This window comes from Schistocerca nitens, chromosome 10 (assembly GCF_023898315.1).
Source record: "Schistocerca nitens isolate TAMUIC-IGC-003100 chromosome 10, iqSchNite1.1, whole genome shotgun sequence".
NCBI classification, from domain to species: Eukaryota; Metazoa; Arthropoda; class Insecta; order Orthoptera; family Acrididae; genus Schistocerca; species Schistocerca nitens.
The window spans coordinates 14,298,969-14,322,634 of NC_064623.1; the positions used below are offsets into that span (position 1 = coordinate 14,298,969).

The 23,666-nt window shown below is 41.9% G+C and overlaps 1 protein-coding gene across 3 annotated transcripts in view; it reads left to right on the forward strand.

The window, feature by feature from the left end:
- The window catches only part of LOC126210275 (endoribonuclease Dicer-like), a 334,521-nt gene that overhangs the window by 215,778 nt on the left and 95,077 nt on the right, over positions 1 to 23,666 (forward strand). For all 3 annotated transcript variants that reach the window (XM_049939469.1, XM_049939471.1, XM_049939470.1), the window contains 2 exons: positions 7,575 to 7,794; positions 21,706 to 21,869. In XM_049939469.1, the coding sequence (XP_049795426.1) occupies positions 7,575 to 7,794; positions 21,706 to 21,869 (384 nt within the window). The remainder of the gene's footprint in view (positions 1 to 7,574; positions 7,795 to 21,705; positions 21,870 to 23,666) is intronic.

A 23,666-nucleotide genomic window follows, 5' to 3' on the forward strand; every position in this document is an offset into this window, starting at 1 on the left:
TTAGCCCAAATTTGCTGGCAGCCTCCTTTAGTGCTTTGGTCATTTGCTCCAACTCCTCTTCCGACCTAGAGAGTAAAGAGATGTCGTCTGCATTGGCTAAGTACGCCAGTCTCTTTCCTTCGATTTCAATCCCTTTGTTCTCTTGGAAGGGTTCGCGTACGATCTTCTCGAGGGCAAAGTTGAACAGGATAGGGACAACCCATCTCCTTGCCTGAGTCCTGTCACAATTTCAAACTCCTCAGTTACGCGATTTCCCATCTTCACCTTTGCACGTGTTTCGTTCAGACAGATCTTTATCAGATTGATTAGTTTCTCTGCTGTGCTAAACTCCCTTTAACAGTTGAGCAGGCTCTTGCAACGTATGCAATCATAGTCCTTCTTAAAATCAACGAATAAAATATGCAAATCTTTACCATATTCACCCAGTTTCTCAGTGAGCTGCCGGAGACTGAAGATGTGACCGTCCTGGCCGGAAACCTCCCTGGTACTCCCCAATCACCGATTCTGCCACTGGCTGAATTCTGTGTATGAGGCGATTGGACAGGATCTTATAGCAGATGTTAAGCAGGGCAATTCCTCGATAGTTGTCACATTTCAGTTTGTCGCCCTTCTTATGTATTGGACAAATCAGAGCTGTTTTCCATTCTCCTGGTAGTTCTTCTTTGGTCCATATTGCCTGTATCAGTCGGTGTATTTTTTCTGCAAGTTTCTCTCCTCCTGCCACGATCATTTCAGCCTGTATTCCATCTTCACCTGGACTCTTATTCTGTTTAAGGTGTCTAATTCTGGTTTTTATCTCATCCAGGGTAGGTGGGGGATAAACTGCATCGGGTGTAATTTGGTACTGGAAATCAAACTGCAGTTCGGGTTCATCACAATTTAGCAGCTGTTGAAAGTGTAGTGGACTGACAAGGCAGCCAGTCCACAGAGACGGGTAGCCGAAAGGGCACACGTACACACACGCCGACTGGCGCGAAGTCTGGAACAGGATACATGATGAATGTGATAAAGAAAAGAACGTAGCTACTAGAACACTTAACTTTTATATCGTCCTTTGGTATACAGCATTCTTGATGATACAAGTGAGACTCTTTAGATTCATGAAGTAACTAATGGCGCCTTGCTAGGTCGTAGCCATTAACTTAGCTGAAGGCTATTCTAACTGTCTCTCGGCAAATGAGAGAAAGGCTTCATCAGTGTAGTCGCTAGCAACGTCGTCGTACAACTGGGGCGAGTGCTAGTACGTCTCTCGAGACCTGCCTTGTGGTGGCGCTCGGTCTGCGATCCTGACAGTGGCGACACGCGGGTCCGACATGTACTAATGGACCGCGGCCGATTTAAGCTACCACCTAGCAAGTGTGGTGTCTGGCGGTGACACCACAGAAAGTACTCTTTCCATCTCTCAGCTATGTCCCTATCGTTCGTCAGGATCTTATTGTGGGAATCTTTGACAAATTTCTGCTTGGCCTGGTGACCCTTGCAGAGGTACTTTACCTTCAGGAACATTTCCCTTGTCTTTTGTCCTCTGAAGTCTGTTTCTGCTTCAACGATGATATCCCTTATGTATTTCCAGGTACTCTACCAATTCAAAATTTCAATTTGCCAAATAAGTCTTTTTATTCTTCCATACTAGCCATTTTAAACCAAGTGAGTCCTTATTGAGGCAAAAGAATAGTGGAAAGCAGGGTGGTATTTATTTATTTATTTAGTATATAGTGTGGCAACTCATATATTAAGTGAACAACCATCAGTTCTGTAGGATATAATAAGTTTCTTGTGTCACCTATGAAAAATAGGTCTTCATACATGACATATCTGACCAACTCATTTATATAAAAAATGAAAATTTAAGCTTCCCTCAAAACTGAATCCCAGAAGGATAAAACAGATGTAAAAATCTGGACATTGTGGTAGACTGTAGCTTGGCTGACCAGTGTGTAGTGCTCAGCCATGGTAGATTTAGCAGGCTAGTATAGTGTCAATGTCCCGTCTGATTTGCTCTAACTGCACGTAAAGTAGGTCTGATACACGACAAACCACACAAATTGAGGATCTGATACGTACCTGCTTTTCATGGAATCACGTCATTTTTACACGGCCAATGAGTGTGGCTATCTTTGTTGCTGGCAGAAAAATAACGTTGACTTTATGTTTAGAGAGCTTACAGCCTATTTTAGAGAAAAGATTCCCTGCAGACGGTAGGAGAGCAATAAACGCCAACCTTACCTCTTCAGCATCTTAAAGTGATACTCACCTTTAGTTTGAATTGGAAACCCTTGCACATCTTCTGTGTGTATAGCCACAAAACTGTTTTTTAGGATGTTGGGGTTCTTCCTGTAGATGGTTCCTACCCACAGTCATATATGCCCTATATACAGGTCTGTTCAGGACTTCATCAGTTTGCACTGGATGATGACACCTGCCCGCTCGCAGGTTCAGATTTGTATGTGTCCTGGGGTATTAATCTGCTCCGAAGTTTTAATCTACTCACTCACTTTGGTAATTGTTGGATACCACATTTTATTAATATTGTTAATGTTTAGATTCCGGGCATTTAACGACGGACAGGCTGTGCCTCAGTGTCTGTCATGTCTACACTTTTGGTCAGTTGGTGAATTAAGAGCGGATCATAACTTTCTGTTTTATTACATTCTCTGGTGAGAGCCTGGTCCTGCTGTATTTGGAGAGAGAGAGAGAGAGAGAGAGAGAGTGTTTTGGAGGTGGGGATGGGGTGGGGAGAAGTACACACCTTATGTTTTCAGATATTATCCACATGATGCAATTTACTTCTCTGTTGGCCTTCATTGCATGGGCACCGTTTAGACACAATAGAGCACTATGTTCTGTAGCGCAGTATACCAGATTCAGCCAAAATTCCGAGAGGAGAGACTGAGGGTTTCCATGTTGCAGATGGCTATAATTAGTTCAGAGTTTTTTGGCCATCTTCATTGGATGTGAAATGAAACTTGAGATTAATAAACATAAAAAGGAAAAGCAACCATTCACTTGTAGGTGATTGAAGTATGGCTTGTAGAAACAGTAAGAGCCGAGACATATTACTTGGTCTGAAGCTGCCACTGGTTTTCTAGGCTAATGAGAGGGCCCTATGATTTGTCCCTCTGTGATTTTCATACACAGGTTAGTGCCCTGGCAACAATTTCCTACAGCAGTATGACACACTTCTCAAACTAGAAAAAAAAACAGTCTTGATAGTTTGGAGAGCATTGTTAAGTACAAAAAACTGTGTGTGGCATATATTACCTGTAATCACAAAAACATTGTGAGCTAAGTGTGTAGCATATATTACCTATAACAACAGTCATTTCATTATCAACTGGGAGTGTTGTATCACAACTTTTTATTAAAAGAAACATTTTTTTTTTGTTTTTATTTACTAAGTGCATGAAAATGTGAATATTCACAGAACAATAATCTAGCGACTTGGTGCAGTGGTTAGCACACTGGACTCTCATTTGGGATGGCAACGGTTCAGATCCATGTCCGGCCATCCTAATTTAGGTTTTTTGTTATTTCCCTAAAAGTTTCAGGCAAAGGCTGGGATGATTCCTTAAATGGACATGGCAGATTTATTTCCCCAGACTCCCATGATCTGAGCTCGTGCTCCATCTCTGATGGGCTCGATCTCGACAGAACTTTAAACTCTAATCTTCCTTTTCTTTTTATTCATAATAAACTAAAATTTGATTCAAAAATGTGAAACAACAAACAGTTAAAATAAATGCTATTTGCATTAAACTTTTGATTTAGTATTTGTTAATAAATAAAGAATTCAGATAAAAGTTTTTAAAACAGTAGATACTTACTGGAATTGAGCCAGCAAATTTGAATGTACAAGACATATAAATTACACTCTCTGCTACTGGCAGCCCTTTTAAAATACATGAGATGTGTACTTAACAGCAGTTGGAAATATATAGGGTTTCATATGTTATTTTTGAGTTTCAAAAGCCCATCCATGGCAACTATCATTTTCAGAATTCATTGCATCTTCTTTGTAGGAGACCATCCTCTATAAGGTGAAAAAGTCTTTATATAGTTGTCAGTGGTAGCTGGGGCCTAAAATGGAAGGTTGTTTATTAAATTATTAAAATATTGCTGTTGCTCTAAAATTGCCTTTAAATGAACCTGACAATATTCATGGGGTTGAACTTCCTGTGGAGGTATATTTATAGAGAAAAAAGTCCCTCTTCGTTTCCTTTTTCATGGTGAATCTGTCTTTGACTCTCTCGTTGAAATCCAGAAGCCTGTGGATCATTTCCTTTTCCTTAGATAGCATGGCAAGAGCAGACAACCTTTCTTCATCAATAGTACTTCTAACAAGGCAAACTCCCCATCGAACACCCCTCAGATTTAGTGGTAAGATGCCCCAGTGGATAGCCTGTCAAAAACTGAACAAAGATCAAGCATGAAAACTGGAAGGTGGTGTACTGAACTTGGAAAAAAGAAGGAAAACAGAAACAGTGTATCGTCCATATCTAATCTGTGCAGTATCAAATAACGTTAACAACCGTCGTGTCATGCTTATGTGGTCATGGTGTTAGACTGTGAAAGAGGAGACCCGGATTCAAATCACATAACAAAATTACGAACTTCCTGTCTAGTCAGTCACGTGTCTGTTCGCTGTATTCAAATTTGTGTATATGTTGTGGCGTAATGTCAGTTTGTAACAGCAATGTATAATGAAGGGACCTCCAGACATACGTACCTGCGATTTTTTCTAAACGGATACCACATGTTATGCCTCTTGGATTCCGCTTTGGAAGTTTTGGTTCTTGAATTCCTTTGTTGTAACATCGTTCACACCCATTTATTTGTTGTTTTCACTTCTGTGAGAGGTCCATGCGGCACATCGCCTGTTCTCACTGTTCATTACAGAAGTAAGAATAGATTACCGTCACAAGTAACTGTGATTAATAGTGATAGCAGGCGAGATGCCACATAGACCTCTCACAGAAATGAAAACAACAAATAAATGGGTGTGAACTGTGTTACAACGAAGGAATTCAAGGGTCAAAACTTCCAAAACAGAACGCAAGAGGCATAACATGTAGTATCTGTGTAGAACAAATAGGAGGTACATACGTATGGAGGTCCCTTCATTACACATTGGTATTACAAACTAACATTACGCCTAAACCGTATACAAATTTGAATAAAGCGAGCAGACATGTCAATGATCAGATGGAAAATTCGTAATTGTGTGTGTGTATGTGTAATTGTGTGTGGAAGATACATCAGAAGTTTCACGTGTTATCACAGGCGGAAAATCTGACTCCACTCCTGCATTAATTTCCTCATGGCATAAATGTAACGTACACTCCAGTAAATCATTTTGATACCCTGGGATGTACTCTTAAAGACTGTAGCATTGTACATGTGCTCTTTTACAACTGTGTCTAAAGCTGAAGTGAAATTCATTAGCCCTCTGAATATTCCAGAATTGTGAGATTCTTTTGTCCACGTAAGGCAAGTTTACGTTCACTGCAGAACATAATACAGTCGTTTACTTTGGAGAGAACAAAGCGATTTTTCCTTAAGTTATCATTATAGCTTTGTACATTTAGTCTAAAAGCTGAGCCAATCTGTTGCCTAATTTCTGCTTTCCCAAGGACTGTTAAATCTAAATAACCATTCTTATGTCAATAATGTAGGAAAAGAGAAATTGCTACTTACCATAGAGACGACACTCTAAATTGCAGACAGGTACAGTTAAAAGGCACGTACACAGAGCTTTCAGCCACAGCTTTCATCAGTAAAATAGAAACACATGCCATTCACACACACAGGCTAGCACATCTCATGCACACATTACCGCCACCTCCAGAATCCCGGGCCAGAATGCAACTAGCACATGGGATGCAAGCAGCAATCATTCTTACGTGCAATAGATTCCCCACACTTCTTAACTTTCTCTGTTAGATGACTCGGATATGACATGCCAGCTAACAAACAGCAAACACAGAAGACAAAATTGTTTATTTGTAGAAATGCAGATGCAAATCCAACTATTTCTGTTATACATATTTACATTAAAACACCTGCAAAATGTTTTACCTCAGCTTGTTTGTACTTGTTTCAATGTGAGCTGAGGCATCAGCCTACTGAGCTTCTTCATTTCCCTCTTCTCTTCCAAGCTTAAAACTGAATCGAACTATAAAAAATCCAGGCTGGAATAACAATAATATTAGAAAAAGATGGATTGCTACTCACCATATAGCGGAGATGTCGAGTTGCAGACAGGCACCAAAAAAATGCTACTAAATGCATAAGCTTTCAGCCAGAAGGCATTCTTCTGAAAGAGATAAAACACACACACACACACACACACACACACACACACACACACACTCCCTTTCATGAAAAAGCAGCCCACACCCATGTGACTACAGTCTCTTGCTGTTGAGGCTGGACTGTGAACAACTCTGCATGATAGGAAAAAGGGATAGGTGGGTGAAGGACAGTGACTGACTATCCCGTTACCTGTTCCCACTCCAGCACTACACAATCTTATATTCAACAAGTCCATACACAGTCTTTTTACCTGTCTCCTTTTCTGCCCTACTCTCCCCGTCTGCCCTCCGTCTGACTGCACCCAGCTGCCCTATTCTCTCTCCACCTTGTCTCGGTGTGCTACCACAAGCAGTACTTTGTCTTCTGCTCCTATTTCTCCCCCTCCCAGCATCCTCTTTACCTGCACTACCCAGATTGGTTTACCCATAATGCGCTGCTGCTGGCAGTGTGGCCTTGGCAGCCAGAGACTGTAGTTGCGTGTGTGTGTGTGTGTGTGTGTGTGTGTGTGTGTGTGTTATCTCTTTCAGAAGAAGGCCATCCAGTCAAAAGCTTACATATTTAGTAGTCTTTCTGTTGTGCCTGTCTCCAACTCAACATCTCCTCTAAACAGTGAGTAGCAATGTATCCTTTTCTAATATTGTCAATGTTTGAGCTTAAAGCGGAGAAATGTATTTCTAAAAGATACTGAACACTTTCACTCTTTGTTGTGAAAAGGAACTCCAAGAACAGAGGAATATGCATACAAACACTAAATAATGATAAATAAGTAACTAAATGCGCTGTTGAGCGACTGTAAGAAAATTATTCCATTATAGTGAAGACACACATGGTAACTGCTTTGGTTATCAGTTGCAACCATTCAGTCTGGGTCAGCTCTTGTGTTTCCACAGAATCTGACTTGCATTTGAGCTGGTCCTTCAACCATTGCAAATGAGCATATTACTAGGGACATCCGTTCTTGCCCTGACTGCCAAAGGAACGTCTGTGGACTTACAGAGGTTGAAAAGAGAAATTGAACCTCAGCAATGCCTGAGCTATGCTTTGGCACGTATGTCTGTTACCTGAAAGACTTTAATGTTTTTTGCATGGTAATAATATTTGGAAATGCAGATAACATGACCTAATATGAGAAAGAAACACTTAGGAGCATGTGCCACCACTGACAGTAGTTATTTTCTTACATAATTTTATGTTTTTAGATTCATGTGTGTAATTAAGCTATTTACATGTGTAAAGTCTAACACACTTTTGTATTTCCACAGCTTTGTGATTTTCCTATATTTACAAATGAAGGACAAATGGACGTCACAATTAGTAGTAACTACAAGGAATATGTTCTCTCAGAGGAAAAGGTCAACCTCTGTTTGGGTTTCCGAAAGTTGCTGTTTGGTTATGTTTTGGACCTGTTGAAAGATTTCATGGCCTTTGATGACAGAAATGAAGGCAATTCTTACTTTGTGGTCCCAGTGACCTACAGGAATGGTAAGATTTGTGTTGCCTTTCTACTATACAGATATGCCTAAAAAGCTAATTGTATTGTTGTTAAAACACACACACACACATGAAATTTCTATGATTTTCTTGTCTTTTGTTAAGGTGTACCTTGACTTGTTCCCCATTTGTGAAGGTTCTCTGTTTTTATGGTATCTACAGAATGTTATGAGTAATCAAAGTCACCATTGGAAGACATCTGTATTCTCACACACTCCTTTAAAACTTTCTAGGGGATGCTGTTTCATGACTGTATTTTGGATGGCTATGTTAAGGAAAAATTGAAATAGTACATCATAGTAAGTTTGATCTGTTTGAGGACACTGGTGTATCATTACGTTTAGTGTACACTTTCTCTAAAGCACACAAGTGGGAATCTATAATTGCAAAAACCACCCAAAACAAAAGATTAAAAATAAACAATGGAATATCCAGGATGGAATGTAACAGTGTAATGAAAAAGAAAGTTCAAAATTGTTAAGGCTTTCGTGGCCACTTGTTGACAAACTGCCTATTGGCTTCTGTCTCGGGTTCTTCGGCCGACGTTCATCTAATGATTTTTCTGACGTTTCGCCAGCACGAGTGGCTGGCATTGTCAAAGCTTCACCCTCCATTGCCGGTGGTGAACTGGACCCGAGCTCGCGGGCGCAGACTATATGTACCTGGCACGCCAACGTCTGAGGGCTTCTCCGCGGTCATTTCTGGTGCGGTTCTCCTCTTGCTACCTGCGACGGTCGTTCGCTGCAGTACGGGAAGCCAGGATCCGTTTACCTTAAGGCTTTCCTCTTTCTTGTTCAAACTGTTCACGTGTTTTTGTATTTCTACAGCTTCTCTGAACAAGCGCGTGTGATAATGCTTCTCTACAGCCAGAACTTCCGTCCCGGCGAATTTTATTACGTGGTCGGTCTCATTCAGTGTGTGCTCTGCCACGGCCGATTTCCCCACCTGCCCCAACCTGCAATGTCACTTATGCTCTTTTATCCTGGTGTTGATGGATCGTCCAGTCATTCTGACATAAACTTTTCCGCATGTGCATGGTATACGGTATATTCCCGACATTGCAAGTGGGTCTCTTTTCTCCTTCGCCGATCTAAGACACTCTTTGATCTTCCTTGTCGGTTTGAAAATCGCCTTTACGCCATGTTTGCGCAATATACGGCCGATTCTGTCCGTCACTCTGGGAATGTATGGCAGAAAGGCCGTACCCGACATTTCTTTTTCTGGTTCCTTACTTCGCCGAGTGTTTGGCTCTGCTACTCTTCTAATATAATTTGTGGAGTACCCATTGCTCCTCAGAACAGTTTCCACGTGTTGCATTTCTCGTTTGAGGTGTCGCGGCTCTCATATTCGTCCTGCTCTCGTTACGAGCGTACTGATCATGCCTCTTTTCTGGCTCGGGTGGTGGTTTGACAGTTTGTGCAGGTATCGGTCCGTGTGTGTCGGTTTTCGATAAGCTGTAGAAATACAAAAACACGCGAACAGTTTGAACAAGAAAGAGGAAAGCCTTAAGGTAAACGGATCCTGGCTTCCCGTACTGCAGCGAACGACCGTCGCAGGTAGTAAGAGGAGAACCGCACCGGAAATGACCGCGGAAAAGCCCTCGGACGTTGGCGCGCCAGGTACATATAGTCTGCGCCCGCGAGCTCGGGTCCAGTTCACCACTGGCAATGGAGGGTGAAGCTTTGACAATGCCAGCCACTCGTTCTGGTGAAACGTCAGAAAAATCATTAGATGAACGTCGGCCGAAGAACCCGAGACAGAAGCCAATAGGCAGTTTGTCAAAAAAAAAGTAGATGCTCACCATATAATGGAGATGCTGATTCACAGATAGGCACAACAAAAAGACTGTCACAAATAAAGCTTTCAGCCATTAAGGCCTTCGTCAACACGTGTACACGTGATTATCTGTGACTCAGCATCTCTCGTATATGGTGAGTAGCAACTGTCCTTTTCATAATATTGTTCAAAGAGTAAAAATATCTTTAGATGCAAGACGTCTGATCATATTCTTCATAAAAATAAGGACGCTGCTTGACAAAAAAAAAAAAAATAAAGCACCCGGAAGTGGAGGAGGCAACAAAATGAAACTTCATTGATTGTGAGAGGGTTTGTGATGTTATCTCAGTGATTACAAAATCAAGTTACATTTACAAGGAACTTGGCAGTGTGATCGAACTTATGAGTATAATGTTGCACCCTCTCTGTGCTGGATGTGTGCACTGATTCTCTTGGGTCGGGTGTCATAAAGCCATTGTTTTCTCTCCTGAGACAATTGGGCCCACAACTGTTGTAAGGGGTCTCAGTACCCTGGTGCCGGAGTGGAGTTGACATTTGAGATGGTCCCAAACCTTTTCCATAGGGGCAGATCTCAGAATACCTCCTCAACGCCACACAGTCAGCGCGTGCATTGTCCTGTCACATTGTGGCACCACAATACTTTAGCACGAGATCTCTAAAACAGTGGGTATCGGGATGCCCGTGACGTACCATTGTGCCGTCAGAGTTGCCTCGATAAACGCCGACTGTCACCCAAACGTATCGTCGGTGACTTCCTGCTCCGTTATGCCGAGAGTAACTCCTCTGCACCTCTCCGAACATTGAAAGAATTGGACCTCTCGCCCCGGTCACCAACTTACTAGCTGACAATGGTCATCCGGGGGCGGTGCAGACCCATAATTCATTGCCGAACACGGCGCAACAGCAATTGTTGGCTGTCCGTAGTTCTTAGGCGAGGCACCTCTCGAAAAGCAGCGCACTGTGTTGTGTTAACGGTAGCCTGGGCACGGGACAGTAATTCCGTAGTCTTGCTGCTGCTGGCCTCCAACCGATGGTGTGGGATGACACAGAATGCTACAGGAAGTCCATTGCTCGTTCTCAGGCGGCAGGTGCAGATGCCGAACTGCGGTGCGCTTGGTGCACAATACAGTGATCCTCACTGTAGGTGGTCGTACACAGTCAATCGGAACTGCGGTGGCGAGTGTGGCTGCCTTCACATTCGTGTGACATTTCAGGCCACTGTTACATCCAGTGTCCACGAATCTGGGTGTCCCACGATTTGACCAGCTGGCCAAACGGTAACCCACAATTGAGGCCCCCTTGAAATTTTCAGGCACCAATAGTGCTGTCTCGCAGGAGTAAGAATCATTTTCGTGTGCTTCACTGCGATCGCTCAACATCTGACACTGCTCACACATTACTAGGTCCAGCGACAACCCTAATGGGCTCATGTGACCATTTTACCCATCACAGAGAACTGCAACTCAATCATTTACATTGTGCAATCACTTGTTTACCTGCTGACAACCAAATATGTCTTCCGGGTGCTTCACCCTTGTTACTCGTGACCTTGACACTTACAGTAATTAAATGTTTAATGAATAAATTATTTTGTCCCCATAATACTTTGATCTTTGCATTTTCTTTCACTCTTGCTTACAAATGTGTAATATCATAATATAGCCACACTTTTATTTGAAGAGCATGGCAAAATTTGTGCCTGCTCTAGTCACATACTATTCATTGAGCTTATTGTGACTGTTCAGTGGAAGCAATTAACATTCTTCAAGAAGTGACACGTGAGTAATGCTTCACATCACTCTCCTTGGCACTGAATGACACACAGGACTTACAGTCATGCTTCCAGCAACTATCTAAAATTAAAAATGGTCTTAATAAACATTTGACAGTATTATGAAAAGGTACACTGCTACTCGCCACTTAACGGAGATGCTGAATCACTAACCCTCCTGGCCTCAACCTCCATTATTCATTGTCCTTCGCCCACGTATCCCCTTTCCTGTTCCCATTCTAGCACTATGCAGCCCTCTATTCCACCAATGCACCCACAGTCTTTCCACTTTTTTTCCATAGCCCCCACCCCCTCCACTCTCTGTCTAACCTCCCAGCTGCACCTAGCTGTCCTGCCCTGTCTCCACATCATCCCTGTGTGCTCCTGCAAGCTGCACTGTACCGTCTCCACCACTATCCTGCCATCCCTCCCGCTCCCCACCTCCCACCTCCCTGACTGCTTCTCCCATCGTGTGTTGCTGCTCCACAGTCTGGCCTCGGCAGCCAGAGACTGTGGTTGTGGTTTTGTGTGTGTGTGTGTGTGTGTGTGTGTGTGTGTGTGTGTGTGTGTGTGTGTGTGTGTGTGTGTCTGTCTGTCTGTCTGTCTGTTATCGAATTGTCAAATTCAGATGAAGGCTTTTTTCGCTGAAAGCAAATTTGTTACAGTCCTTTTGTTGTGCCTATCTGCAACTCAGCATCTCCACTGTAAGATGAGTAGGGATCTATCCTTAAATAAAATCCTAAGAAATTTTGGTCTTATGTCAAAGCGGTAGGTGGATCAAAACAAAATGTCCAGACACTCTGTGACCAAAATGGTACTGAAACAGAGGATGACAGACTAAAGGCCGAAATACTAATTGTCTTTTTCCAGAGCTGTTTCACAGAGGAAGATTGCTCTGCAGTTCCTTCTCTAGATTGTCGCACAGATGACAAAATGGTAGATATCGCAATAGACGACAGAGGGATAGAGAAACAATTAAAATCGCTCAAATGAGGAAAGGCCGATGGACCTGGTGGGATACCAGTTCGATTTTACACAGAGTACGCGAAGGAACTTGCCCCCCTTCTTGCAGCGGTGTACCGTAGGTCTCTAGAAGAGCGTAGCGTTCCAAAGGATTGCAAAAGGGCACAGGTCATCCCCGTTTTCGAGAAGGGACGTCGAACAGATGTGCAGAACTATAGACCTATATCTCTAACATCTATCAGTTGTAGAATTTTGGAACACGTATTATGTTCGAGTATAATGACTTTTCTGGAAACTAGAAATCTACTCTGTAGGAATCAGCATGGGTTTCGAAAAAGACGGTCGTGTGAAACCCAGCTCGCGCTATTCGTCCACGAGACGCAGAGGTCCATAGACCCAGGTTCCCAGGTAGATGCCGTTGTTTCTTGACTTCCGCAAGGTGTTTGTTACAGTTCCCCACAGTCGTCTACTGAACAAAGTAAGAGTATATGGACTATCAGACCAATTGTGCAGTCGTCTACTGAACAAAGTAAGAGTATATGGACTATCAGACCAATTGTGTGATTGGACTGAAGAGTTCCTAGATAACAGAATGCAGCATGTCATTCTCAATGGAGAGAAGTCTTCCGAAGTAAGAGTGATTTCAGGTGTGCCACAGGGGAGTGTCGTAGGACCGTTGCTGTTCACAATATACATAAATGACCTTGTGGATGACATCGGAAGTTCACTGAGGCTTTTTGCGGATGATGCTGTGGTATATCGAGAGGATCATTTAGTAATCGCGAGAGCGTCACGGAGATGATAGATAAACTCCAGTGGAAGACTCTGCAGGAGAGACGCTCAGTAGCTTGGTACGGGCTTTTGTCGAAGTTTCGAGAACATACCTTCACCGAGGAGTCAAGCAGTATATTGCTACCTCCTACGTATATCTCGCGAAGAGGCCATGAGGACAAAATCAGAGAGATTAGAGCACACACAGAGGCATACCGACAATCCTTCTTTCCACGAACAATACGAGACTGGAATAGAAGGGAGAACCGATAGAGGTACTCAAGGTACCCTCCGCCACACACCGTCAGGTGGCTTGCGGAGTATGGATGTAGATGTAGAATATTGTCGTTATTCCATCCTAGATTACTATTGCGTAATATACATTTTTTCTGTTGTGTACAGCTCCCTCTCTCATTCTCTTACCACTTCAAAATAATAAAGCAAATATTTGAGAACTAGAGGGCAAAGATGAAAATATTTTGAGAACTATTCCCATAATGAGTCAATGCTGAAACTAGGCAATTCCTTCAGTAAATAAGAAATATTTTTCTAAGTTTTTCTGGAATCTGGAATTAAAGGAAAGCTTTCTTTTAATGTGTTATCAAAATGTGTTTTACATTTCAAGTTGTGCTTTTACTTTTAAAGCAGGATCTGGTGATATTTACAAACTTTCATCCATAATTGAGCTTTTTAGCTTTATATGGGACAGAATAATGTGGACAAGATGATGAGTAAAAGAAATGTACCAATTTTTACAATTTTAATACGTGACTGTTGGAAACTGTAGCAAGTGGTTGTAAGAGTGCAGTAGGAAAGCTTAAGAAAAATCGTATAACATTGGCTTGTGAACCTTGCTCATGTTACTAATTCCAGATAATTAAACAACTAATAGCGTGAAATTACCCTAGCTGGTACTCCCCAGCTTATTCCCGGTCTATCTAGTAGAAACCACATCTCAGCTGTTAAATTATGTAGAATCCACCTTCATCACCATAGCACTGTGGTAAACAACACTCCGTTGTCAGCAAGCCTGGTGAGCACAGCGGGAACTCACACTTGCTGCACCGTATGTCTCCCGCCAGCTCTTGTCGCATTGCACCTTGTGGCTGAGAGAATGTGACACTGTTGTGATGAGCTTATGAGCGAGTCTGAAGACTGAGATGAGTGGCTCTATAGAGCAGTCCATGGCTGTAAAATAAACTGGTTTCTACGAATCGAGCAAAAGCTAGAACAATAATATTAACTCAGAATTTGTTTGAGATTTGATTAAACTCCATTATATGGAATGTGATGAAAATCTAAAGAGGTGATTTCCATGGGGGATAATACCGGCCACAAGTGGGTGTTGAAGGAATGCGAGGGAGCTATTTTAGTCAAGGCAAAGATAGACCTCTGGGCAATACTCACACAAAGTTTGAGTTCTCAAATGCCAGATTCCCAGACTAGTTTTAAATATAAAAATCAGGCTCCATCCATTTTGAAATTAGGTTGTGGTACAACATGTTTGTGGCTCCCTGCATGGTTGAAAAAGTGATAGCAGAAAGAAGCCAGGTAAGAAAGTGAAAGAGCTGAAGAATTTCTGGCAGTCACCTCACAGAATGAAGAGATTTTGATTTAGTTTATCCATTTTGATGCAGTTAGTGTCCTTTGGGTAACAAGTATTTGTATCACAGGTGAACATGTTACACAAAAAGCATCACACAACACAGGAGAAAGGAAAATGGCTACATTTCATTTATGTCCAACAATAACATCTGTGTCCACATTACTGTTTCTGTTGTCCTTGTTTACAAGTTGTGAAGTCTCCATAAAGGTTGAATATCATTTTTATATTTTTAACTGAAACATTTTCTGTGAGTGTGGTCATACACATACTCTGATCAGCTAGACAGTATGGCCACCTACGTAATAGCCGATATGTCCGCCTTTAACGTGGATAACAGTGGCAACACATTGTGTCTTGGAAGCAATGAGGCCTCGGTAGGTCGCACACACAAGTCATAAATCGTGGGGAGGGGAGCCACGAACTCTAATGCCACATTCTCACATCCCAAATGTATTCTATAGGGTTCAGATCTGGTGAATTGGGTGGCCATCACATCAATTGGAACTCAGCATTGTGTTCCTCAAACCAGTCCATCACACTATCGGCCTTATGACACGGCACATTATCTTGTCGAAAACTGCCACTGCCATCGGGAAACGTAATAGTCGCGAAGGTGTGTACGCGGTCTGCGACCAGTGTACGATAATCTAGGCTGTCGTAATGCCTCGCACAAAATCCACTGGACTCGTGGAGGTCCACGTGACTGTTCCCCGTAGCATAATGGAGCCACCACCAGCTCGTCTCCGCGTCCTGCAGTACAGTAGTCGAGGAGCAGTTCCCCCGGAAGACGACAGACCCACGCCCTCCCATTGACATCGTGAAGATCACATCGGGATTAATAAGACTGTGCAGTGCTCTGCCACTGTGCCAACATCCAGTGCCGGTGGTTAAGTGCCATGTCCTGGTCTTAACATTGGCACGTGCATGGGTTGTCAGCTGTGGAAGCTCATTGTTCAGTGCACTGTGTGCTCAGACATACTTGTACTCTGCCCAGCACTAAAGTGTGATGTTACTTCCGCTACAGTTTGCCGCCTGCACTGTTTTACCAGTCTGCCCAGCCTACAGTGTCTGACATCTGTAATGAAAGGTGGCCACCCAACCCCACAACATCTGGACGTGGTTTCATTTTGTTTTAGCCGTGTGTTGAAGACAGTCACCACAGCACTCCTCAAACACCCAAGTCTCGGAGTCTCCGAAATGTTTGTGCCGAGCGTCCGAGCCACCGTAATCTACCCTCGGTCGAACTCGAATAGATCACGCTCCTTCCCCATTCTGTGCACGGACAGCACACTCACTGAAGCTACGTGCACTGTATTTGTGTCTGACCAGCAGCCATTCCTCACCAGGTGACACTTCTATCACCTGGATGGATTTTATAACTAGTAGGTTGGTGGTCATAATGTTCTGGCTCGTCAGTAGAATTCAAAGCAGATGTAGTTGTTTAAGTGGAACAACATACTTTTTTTAAGAACATTTGAAAAATGTGTTAAAGTTGAGTGTCGAAGTGGTCGGAATAGGCTAATGCAATGTAAACTTGTCACCTATCAGGGCTCACGTGTATTTGAACCTTTTGACTGTTTACTTGTGTCCACAAAAACTGTTCACTTAAACTTGAGTATGTACACACATTTGGAATAGTTTTCATAAGCCCCTTCTGACAGACTAGAAGCTAGCATATAGCTTCATTTACAGTAGTAATAGCTGACGCAGTATCTACACTGTTTGAGGAAATAAAATAAAAAAAGTGAATCGTTCAGAAGACATTGTCAGATGCCACTGTAACTTTGTACACGTACACACCGTGTAAAGTTGCAGTTGGACCGGGGAATTACTGTCCCACATGTAGGCTGCCAGAATACAAACTGCTGATGAATGGCACTGCATTGTGTTCAGTGACAAATGGTGGTTCTGCAGTATCCAGGGTAACCGTCGTCTGATAGTATGGCGGCGATCTGGGGAGAGGTCCCGTTCTTCCGACATTTTGGTGGAGAGGCACAGTGCCGTTAGGCCTGGTGGCGCAGTGTGGGGAGCCATAAAGCCACGACTAGGAGGGATTGAGGGATCTCTGAGAGCACGATAGTATGTCTCGGACGTCGTGATACCATTTTTCAACAGGACAGTTCTCATACACACAAGGCACTTGTGTGTGTGTGTGTGTGTGTGTGTGTGTGTGTGTGTGTTTTGCAAGTAATACGCTGAAATTGTTTATGTCTTTTAAGAAGGAGAATTTAAAAAGTTATTTGCATATAGATTGGATCATTTTGTGAGAGTGCCATGATCTGCGGAGACACGTAAACATTGTGATGAGACTTCATGAACAAACGATTCTTACATGTATATGCAGTTTGGAGTAGGAAAAGAACAAAGCCAGGGTAGATAATCCCCATCATTCTGCATTTGCTCCATTTAGCAATATAAGTCGGTACACAGTACCACATCAGTACAATGTAACTTGGGCCTTACCTCATCTACAAGAAAAATCGATCTGTGTGTAGGGTTGCTTTCACAGGTTATGTCATGTGAACTGCGTATTGGGAAGCAGATAGAAGAGAGGGGGCGGGGGGTGTGTCATATGACCGATATGTGATTTGTGCTTGGCATATCCTTTCCTGTTTCTACTCGAGACTGCTTTGAATATATTAAATGTGTGTGCATACTGTCATTTCCACAGCAACACTATTTCTCCATGGCCATGGGAGTGTGAGTTTGGATGTCTGTGTGGTTTTGTGTTTGTGTGTGTGTGTGTGTGTGTGTGTGTGTGTGTGTGTGTGTGTGTGTGTGTGAAATTTTACTACAAACAGAACAAGAGCTTGAAAGCTAGTGTGAATATTGTTTTCTTTTGCTTGTTTCTATGCTCCACATGTCAGTCCACTGCAGGTGAGTGGTTGCCTTTCCCTTATTTTACTTATTGTTCCATCCAGGAATTTCCACTATTGTTTTTACATGTATGTATGTAGTACTTTCTATCATAATAATAATAATAATAATAATAATAATAATAGAATTGTAAACATGTTCTGTCTGTCTGTTTAAACACAGTAATCTCCAAAACTACCAGACAAATTTTCATGGGGTTTTCACAGGTAACTTTAGCATAGCTCGGGGCAACATGTAGGCTTTATTTTGTCAAAGTCATATCATGGAAAAAGTAATTTAAAGTTTCATCTAAAATCTTATACTGAGCTTAATAGTTTGGGTGTTTAATCATGACTGTGTAGTACACCAAAGAACCAGCAGATGGCACTGTTAATTGTTTTTAACTTGGTGACAGATGTATTTTTGAAAGTTTATGTCACTAAAAGAATTAAGCAGGATAGTATTACCTTTATAAATACAAACTAAAAGAGCATTTGGCTTGGATATGTGGATTTACTGATTTTGCTTCATGTTAAAAACTTTATTCCTTTGCTCTTTCTATAGAAAGGTTTTATTTATATTCTATGATAGGAAAAATTAATTTATTAAGTTTGCTTCATGATTGTGGAGCCTACTTGTTTCATTTTGTTTTGTTTTGTATATGAATAAAAACATCTATAAAACTGTTCAGTTTTCTGAATACACCAGAACACGAAGATGATGAGGTGAGACTTGCTGCGGCTCGAGAACAGTGGCTTTAATTTGCTCATGAAAACTCCTTCTGAAAGAAAGGCACACTGTAACCATGACCTCAAGCTTCATGCATTATCTAACATCACAGAACCCTTCACTCACAGAGGCTTACAGTTAGTTCTCTCGAACATAACAACGTGCAAGTGGAAATTTTGACAGCAAGAGGTTCAGGCGAGCAAGTTTTTATATCCTGAATCCCACTTATTCCTAACAGTTTACCATTTTGCTTTAAATGTGTACAATTCCACGATCGTAAACAAAATCACAAGGCCAGCCGCTGCATGTTGTGGGCATGGACCTTAGTGTCAGTTGCTTTTTGCATGGCCAGCTCTACACGATTAAGCTTTGTAAATAAATTCCACAAGTAGGAAGCCTTGGACACAGCGGTAAATAAATACCCAGGCAGTGCCATGTTTCACAGCTACTCATTGATAAAGCCTGTTTGTAGTGTTTCTGTATCTCATCAGGTACAGATATTGTGATGAAGTAATTAAACTTCACTGTCCCAATGTATACTGATATTTGTGAAATTATCATCTTGATACTCTGAATTCTTTTGTTTCCATGTAATTTGCTCAGACTTCGGTATCAGTGCCCAAAGCATGTGCTATTTCCTCTGACTGGAGCAGCACCAGTCACAGCAACAACAAAACTAACAGTCACAATAATGGTACAATATTCATGTACAAAAATAATCGTGACAAATGGTACACATTCATACATTAGACTACTGGCGGCCCTGTGGTGTCATTCTGTTGTCAGGTCTTATAACTGCACACCAACACTAAACCGACCGAGGTGGCGCAGTGGTTAGCACACTGGACTCGCATTTGGGAGGACGACGGTTCAATCCCGCGTCCGGCCATCCTGATTTAGGTTTTCCGGGATTTCCCTAAATCGCTCCAGGCAAATGCCAGGTGGTTCCTTTGAAAGGGCACGGTCGACTTCCTTCCCCATCCTTCCCTAATCCAATAAGACCGATGACCTCGCAGTTTGGTCTCTTCCCCCAAACAACCCAACCCAACGAACACTAAGCAAGCTTACTATTCATTAATTTCGGCACGAACGAGACCCAGCTGAGGCATTTTCATTGCACAGTGAAGAAGTTATTGAGGCATTGCAGTATGATGGTAATTGTAAAGTCAGCAGGAAGTATATAGTGTAGTGTTGCAATGAAGGGACTGGCGTGTAATTATTTTCCATTTTGATAAGTTTACTTGCTCCAGTGACATACAAATATAAAAGAACTGTACATTATGTACAACTAACTGAGGTGATGCATTTGTAAAAACACAAGGCTGAGTTTTATTATTTATTTATGTAACATCCATCCAGTGATCATCTCTCAGTGATATAGGATTTATGTCTATTATGAAAAGGATGGATTGCTACTCACCACATTGTGGAGACGCTGAATCGCAGATAGGCACAACAAAAAGACTGTTGAACAAGTAAGCTTTCAGCCGAAAAGGCCTTCATCCAAATTAGACAGCATACACAAATTCATTTATTCATGCAAACGCAACCTGCACACGCATGACCACTGTCTGCCGAAACTCACCTCAGCAACCAGAGACAGTGGTTTCGTGCGTGCGTGTGTGTGTGTGTGTGTGTGTGTGTGTGTGTGTGTGTGTGTTTTGTGTAATTTGGATGGAGGCCTTTCAGGCTGGAAGCTTACTTGTGTGACAGTCTTTTTGTTGTGCCTATCTGTGACTCAGTATCTTCACTAGGTGGTGAGTAACAATCTATCCTTTTCATAGCACTAATACAAGGTTTGTCATAATAATAATAATAATAATGTGCAAATAAATTGCTCAAAATATACATACACTATGTGATCAAAAGTATCCGAACACCTGGCTGAAAATGACTTAAAAGTTCGTGGCACCCTCCATGAGTAATACTGGAATTCAGTATGGTGTTGGCCCACCCTTAGCCTTGATGATAGCTTCTACTCTTGCAGGCATACGTTCAGTCAGGTGCTGGAAGGTGTCTTGGGGAATGGCAGCCCATTCTTTACGGAGTGCTGCACTGAGAAGAGGTATCGATGTTGGTCGGTGAGGCCTGGCGCAAAATCGGCGTTCCAAAACACCCCAAATGTGTTCTATAGGTTTCAGGTCAGGACTCTGTACAGGCCAGCCCATTACAGCGATTTATTGCCGTGTAACCACTCCACCACAGGCCGTACATTATGAACAGGTGCTCGATCGTGTTGAAAGATGCAATCGCCATCCCTGAATTGCTCTTCACCAGTGGGAAGCAAGAAGGAGCTTAAAACATCAATGTAGGCCTGTGCTGTGATAGTGCCACACAAAACAACAAGGGGTGCAAGCCCCCTCCATGAAAAACACGACCACACCATAACACCACCGCTTCCGAATTGTACTGTTGGCGATACACGCGCTGGCAGATGACGTTCACCGGGCATTCATCATACCCACACCCTGCCATTGGATTGCTTGTCAGTCAACAGACAAGGTTGGCATGTACACTTCTGTGCTGTAGGTGTCCCTTCACATTTCCACTTCACTATCACATTGGAAACAGTGGACCTAGGGATGTTTAGGAGTGTGGAAATCTCGCGTACAGACGTATGACACAAGTGACACCCAGTCACCTGACAACGTTCGAAGTCTGTGAGTTGCGCGGAGCACCGCATTCTGCTCTCTCAAGATGTCTAATGACTACGAGGTCGCTGATATGGATAGTACCTGGCAGTAGGTTGCAGCACAATGCACCTAATACGAAAAACGTTTGTTTTTGGGGGTGTCCGGATATTTTTGATCGCATAGTGTACGTACACACAGAATACACAAGTATGGAATATATAAGTATGCTCTTATGAGGATAGGACAGGTGGTTGGCCATAAATTTGATGAAGCTAGCTTCCTGGCATTTGCTTGAAATGATTTAGGAAAACCTAAGTGAGGATGACGAGACAGAGGAAAGCCATCCACCCGAATATGAGATATTAGCAACAGCTCTACCTTGTTCAGGTGGTCCCAGTTGTACAATGTTCTTTGATATACACACAGTTTGTTCCAGATTTGGAACAATGGAGGTTCATTCTCCGTCCAGACATCCTGATTTAAGTTTTCTGTGGTTTTCTTAAACCACTTCAGGCAAATTTCAAGATGGTTCCTACAACAATCCTACGTCAACCGCCTGTCTTGTCCCCTCCTCATTAAACACGTGTATGTTCATACATATGTATGTATGACTGAAATTTTCCTTATATTTAGCTGATGTCATATATAATTGTAAAATGATCCTTTGAAAAATAAATTACTGATGTTTATGTATCATGCACTTCAGTAGCTTGCATTAAGGCTACTCTGTGTTAAAATTAATTCGTAATCTTAAGTTTATTTTTCTGCTTTCTCAGATCAAATAGCATATGATATAGACTGGAATGTGATGGAAACTTACAAGAAGATTGAGCCTATTGCTCGCAGATCTCTCGAGCAGCGATCTGTTCCTATTGAAGACTATGGTATCTATCACCATGCTGTTGTTGCACCGTGGTATCGTGGGCTGCCACCGACACCGGTAATATTTCCGTGACAATCTGATACATAAAATTTACTTTCAATTGAGGCTGCAGAATGACATATGATGATGTTACATGCTATTTCACAAGATTATCTCTAGTTAGTAATCTTGTTTTACACTAATATTCACACTTATTAATAAAGGAAATAAATGTCTGAAAGGAATCTGTATTTATTGTGGATATTTTGTACACGAAGTCGTCTAGATTGCTTGCTATATTTCTTTCTTTATAACAGAATTTTGGCTATTGCCATCACTAGATCGTAACTTAGAACTTGTGAAACAACGTTGAGTGTGTCTATCAATAAAACCTATGCTTATTACTTGGGCCTAGATCTTCTGATACTTAGCTCTGAACACTGTTTTAGAAGTTACATGTTTTGACATGCTGATGGCAGTAACTAAAGCACCATTATATGGCAGTAACCAAAACACCATTATAGATAAAAGAAATGCATTAAGTGATCTAGATAGCTTTATTCACCAGGTATTCACACTCTTTGTGGCCAGTCGGCATTCATCATAAGATTAGCAGCTCAGAACATCGGTGCTAATTTGCTGCTTTTTGATAGTTAACGTTCAGCTGTGAATCCCCTGTTATATTGCTCTGCATTGAAGATGGTGCAGCTATCGCATGAACTGATGGTGTAGCTTTATATACAACAAAAAAGGTATTCATTCTTTCTGTGAGAAGTTGATTGTTGGAATGATGAGTAGTTGTGAATGTCGTATTACTGCACTGATTGGGCTCTAACAGCTAAGTGATTGATCGTTGTGAAGTGCATGACATTTATGCTAATCTGAAGACTTTGATAGTATTGAATTTTACTGTTTTCATCTTTTTGAATTTTTAAAGGTCCCTAAACATACACAGGTTTAACAGCCGATAGACAAACAAATTGTGCACGGGTTTGGCGACCGACAGTAGATTCTGCGCGTCGGATGATCGACCGACTCTCGTCGACAAATGGCAGATTCCCTTCGACAAATGGCCTTCCCCCTCACTATGTGACATAAAAAGTTGAGCCGTGTTGTGCCAATCACCCGATACAAGTCCGTCAGCTGTCAGTGCCTGCAGGAAAAAGTGTTGTTCAAATACAGCTAATATGACAGAGAGCGAAGTGGATGAAACTTGTATGACAAGAGCTTCTGGAGAACTTTTATAGGCTGCAATTATTTCTAGGATGTCTCATGCAAGGAGCATGGCAGTAGAGGGGTTTCATTCAAAAATGTGTTCAAGAAAATTCAGCCAAACACCATGCTATCTACTGTGTAGAACGGAGTGAAGTATTGAAATATTTTTTATAGTTCCAGCAGTTGCTAAATGTTACATTTATTGTATATCTTCTGCTGTATTTATTACATGATGTTTGCCACAGTCATTTTCACTTTGTTTGCTTCTGACTTAAAATGAATTTCTTATTAAACTTTTTTATTTTTTTTTTTTTTTTGGGGGGGGGGGGTGTATCTCTTATGCTACATAGATGAATAAAACCTTAAAGTTTACTTGAATGTAATTTGTTTTACTTTACTGTGATGTATTTCCTGAGAGACATGTAGTTGATGTTACAGGTTTCAGGAATCATTTGGCATATTCATACATAGGTGTAGTTAATTAGAGCTCGTGGTAATTTTTGCCAGAAGCTAGAAACCTTGACATAGCTGAGAGTCCCTCCTGACAGCTTACAGTTTCTCTCATCCCAGTATTCTTTTCTGTCCAATGGTACATGACTAGGTTTAGCAGCTCAGAAAAGCATTTCTCATTCATTCTCAAATAATTTCAGTCAGTGACAG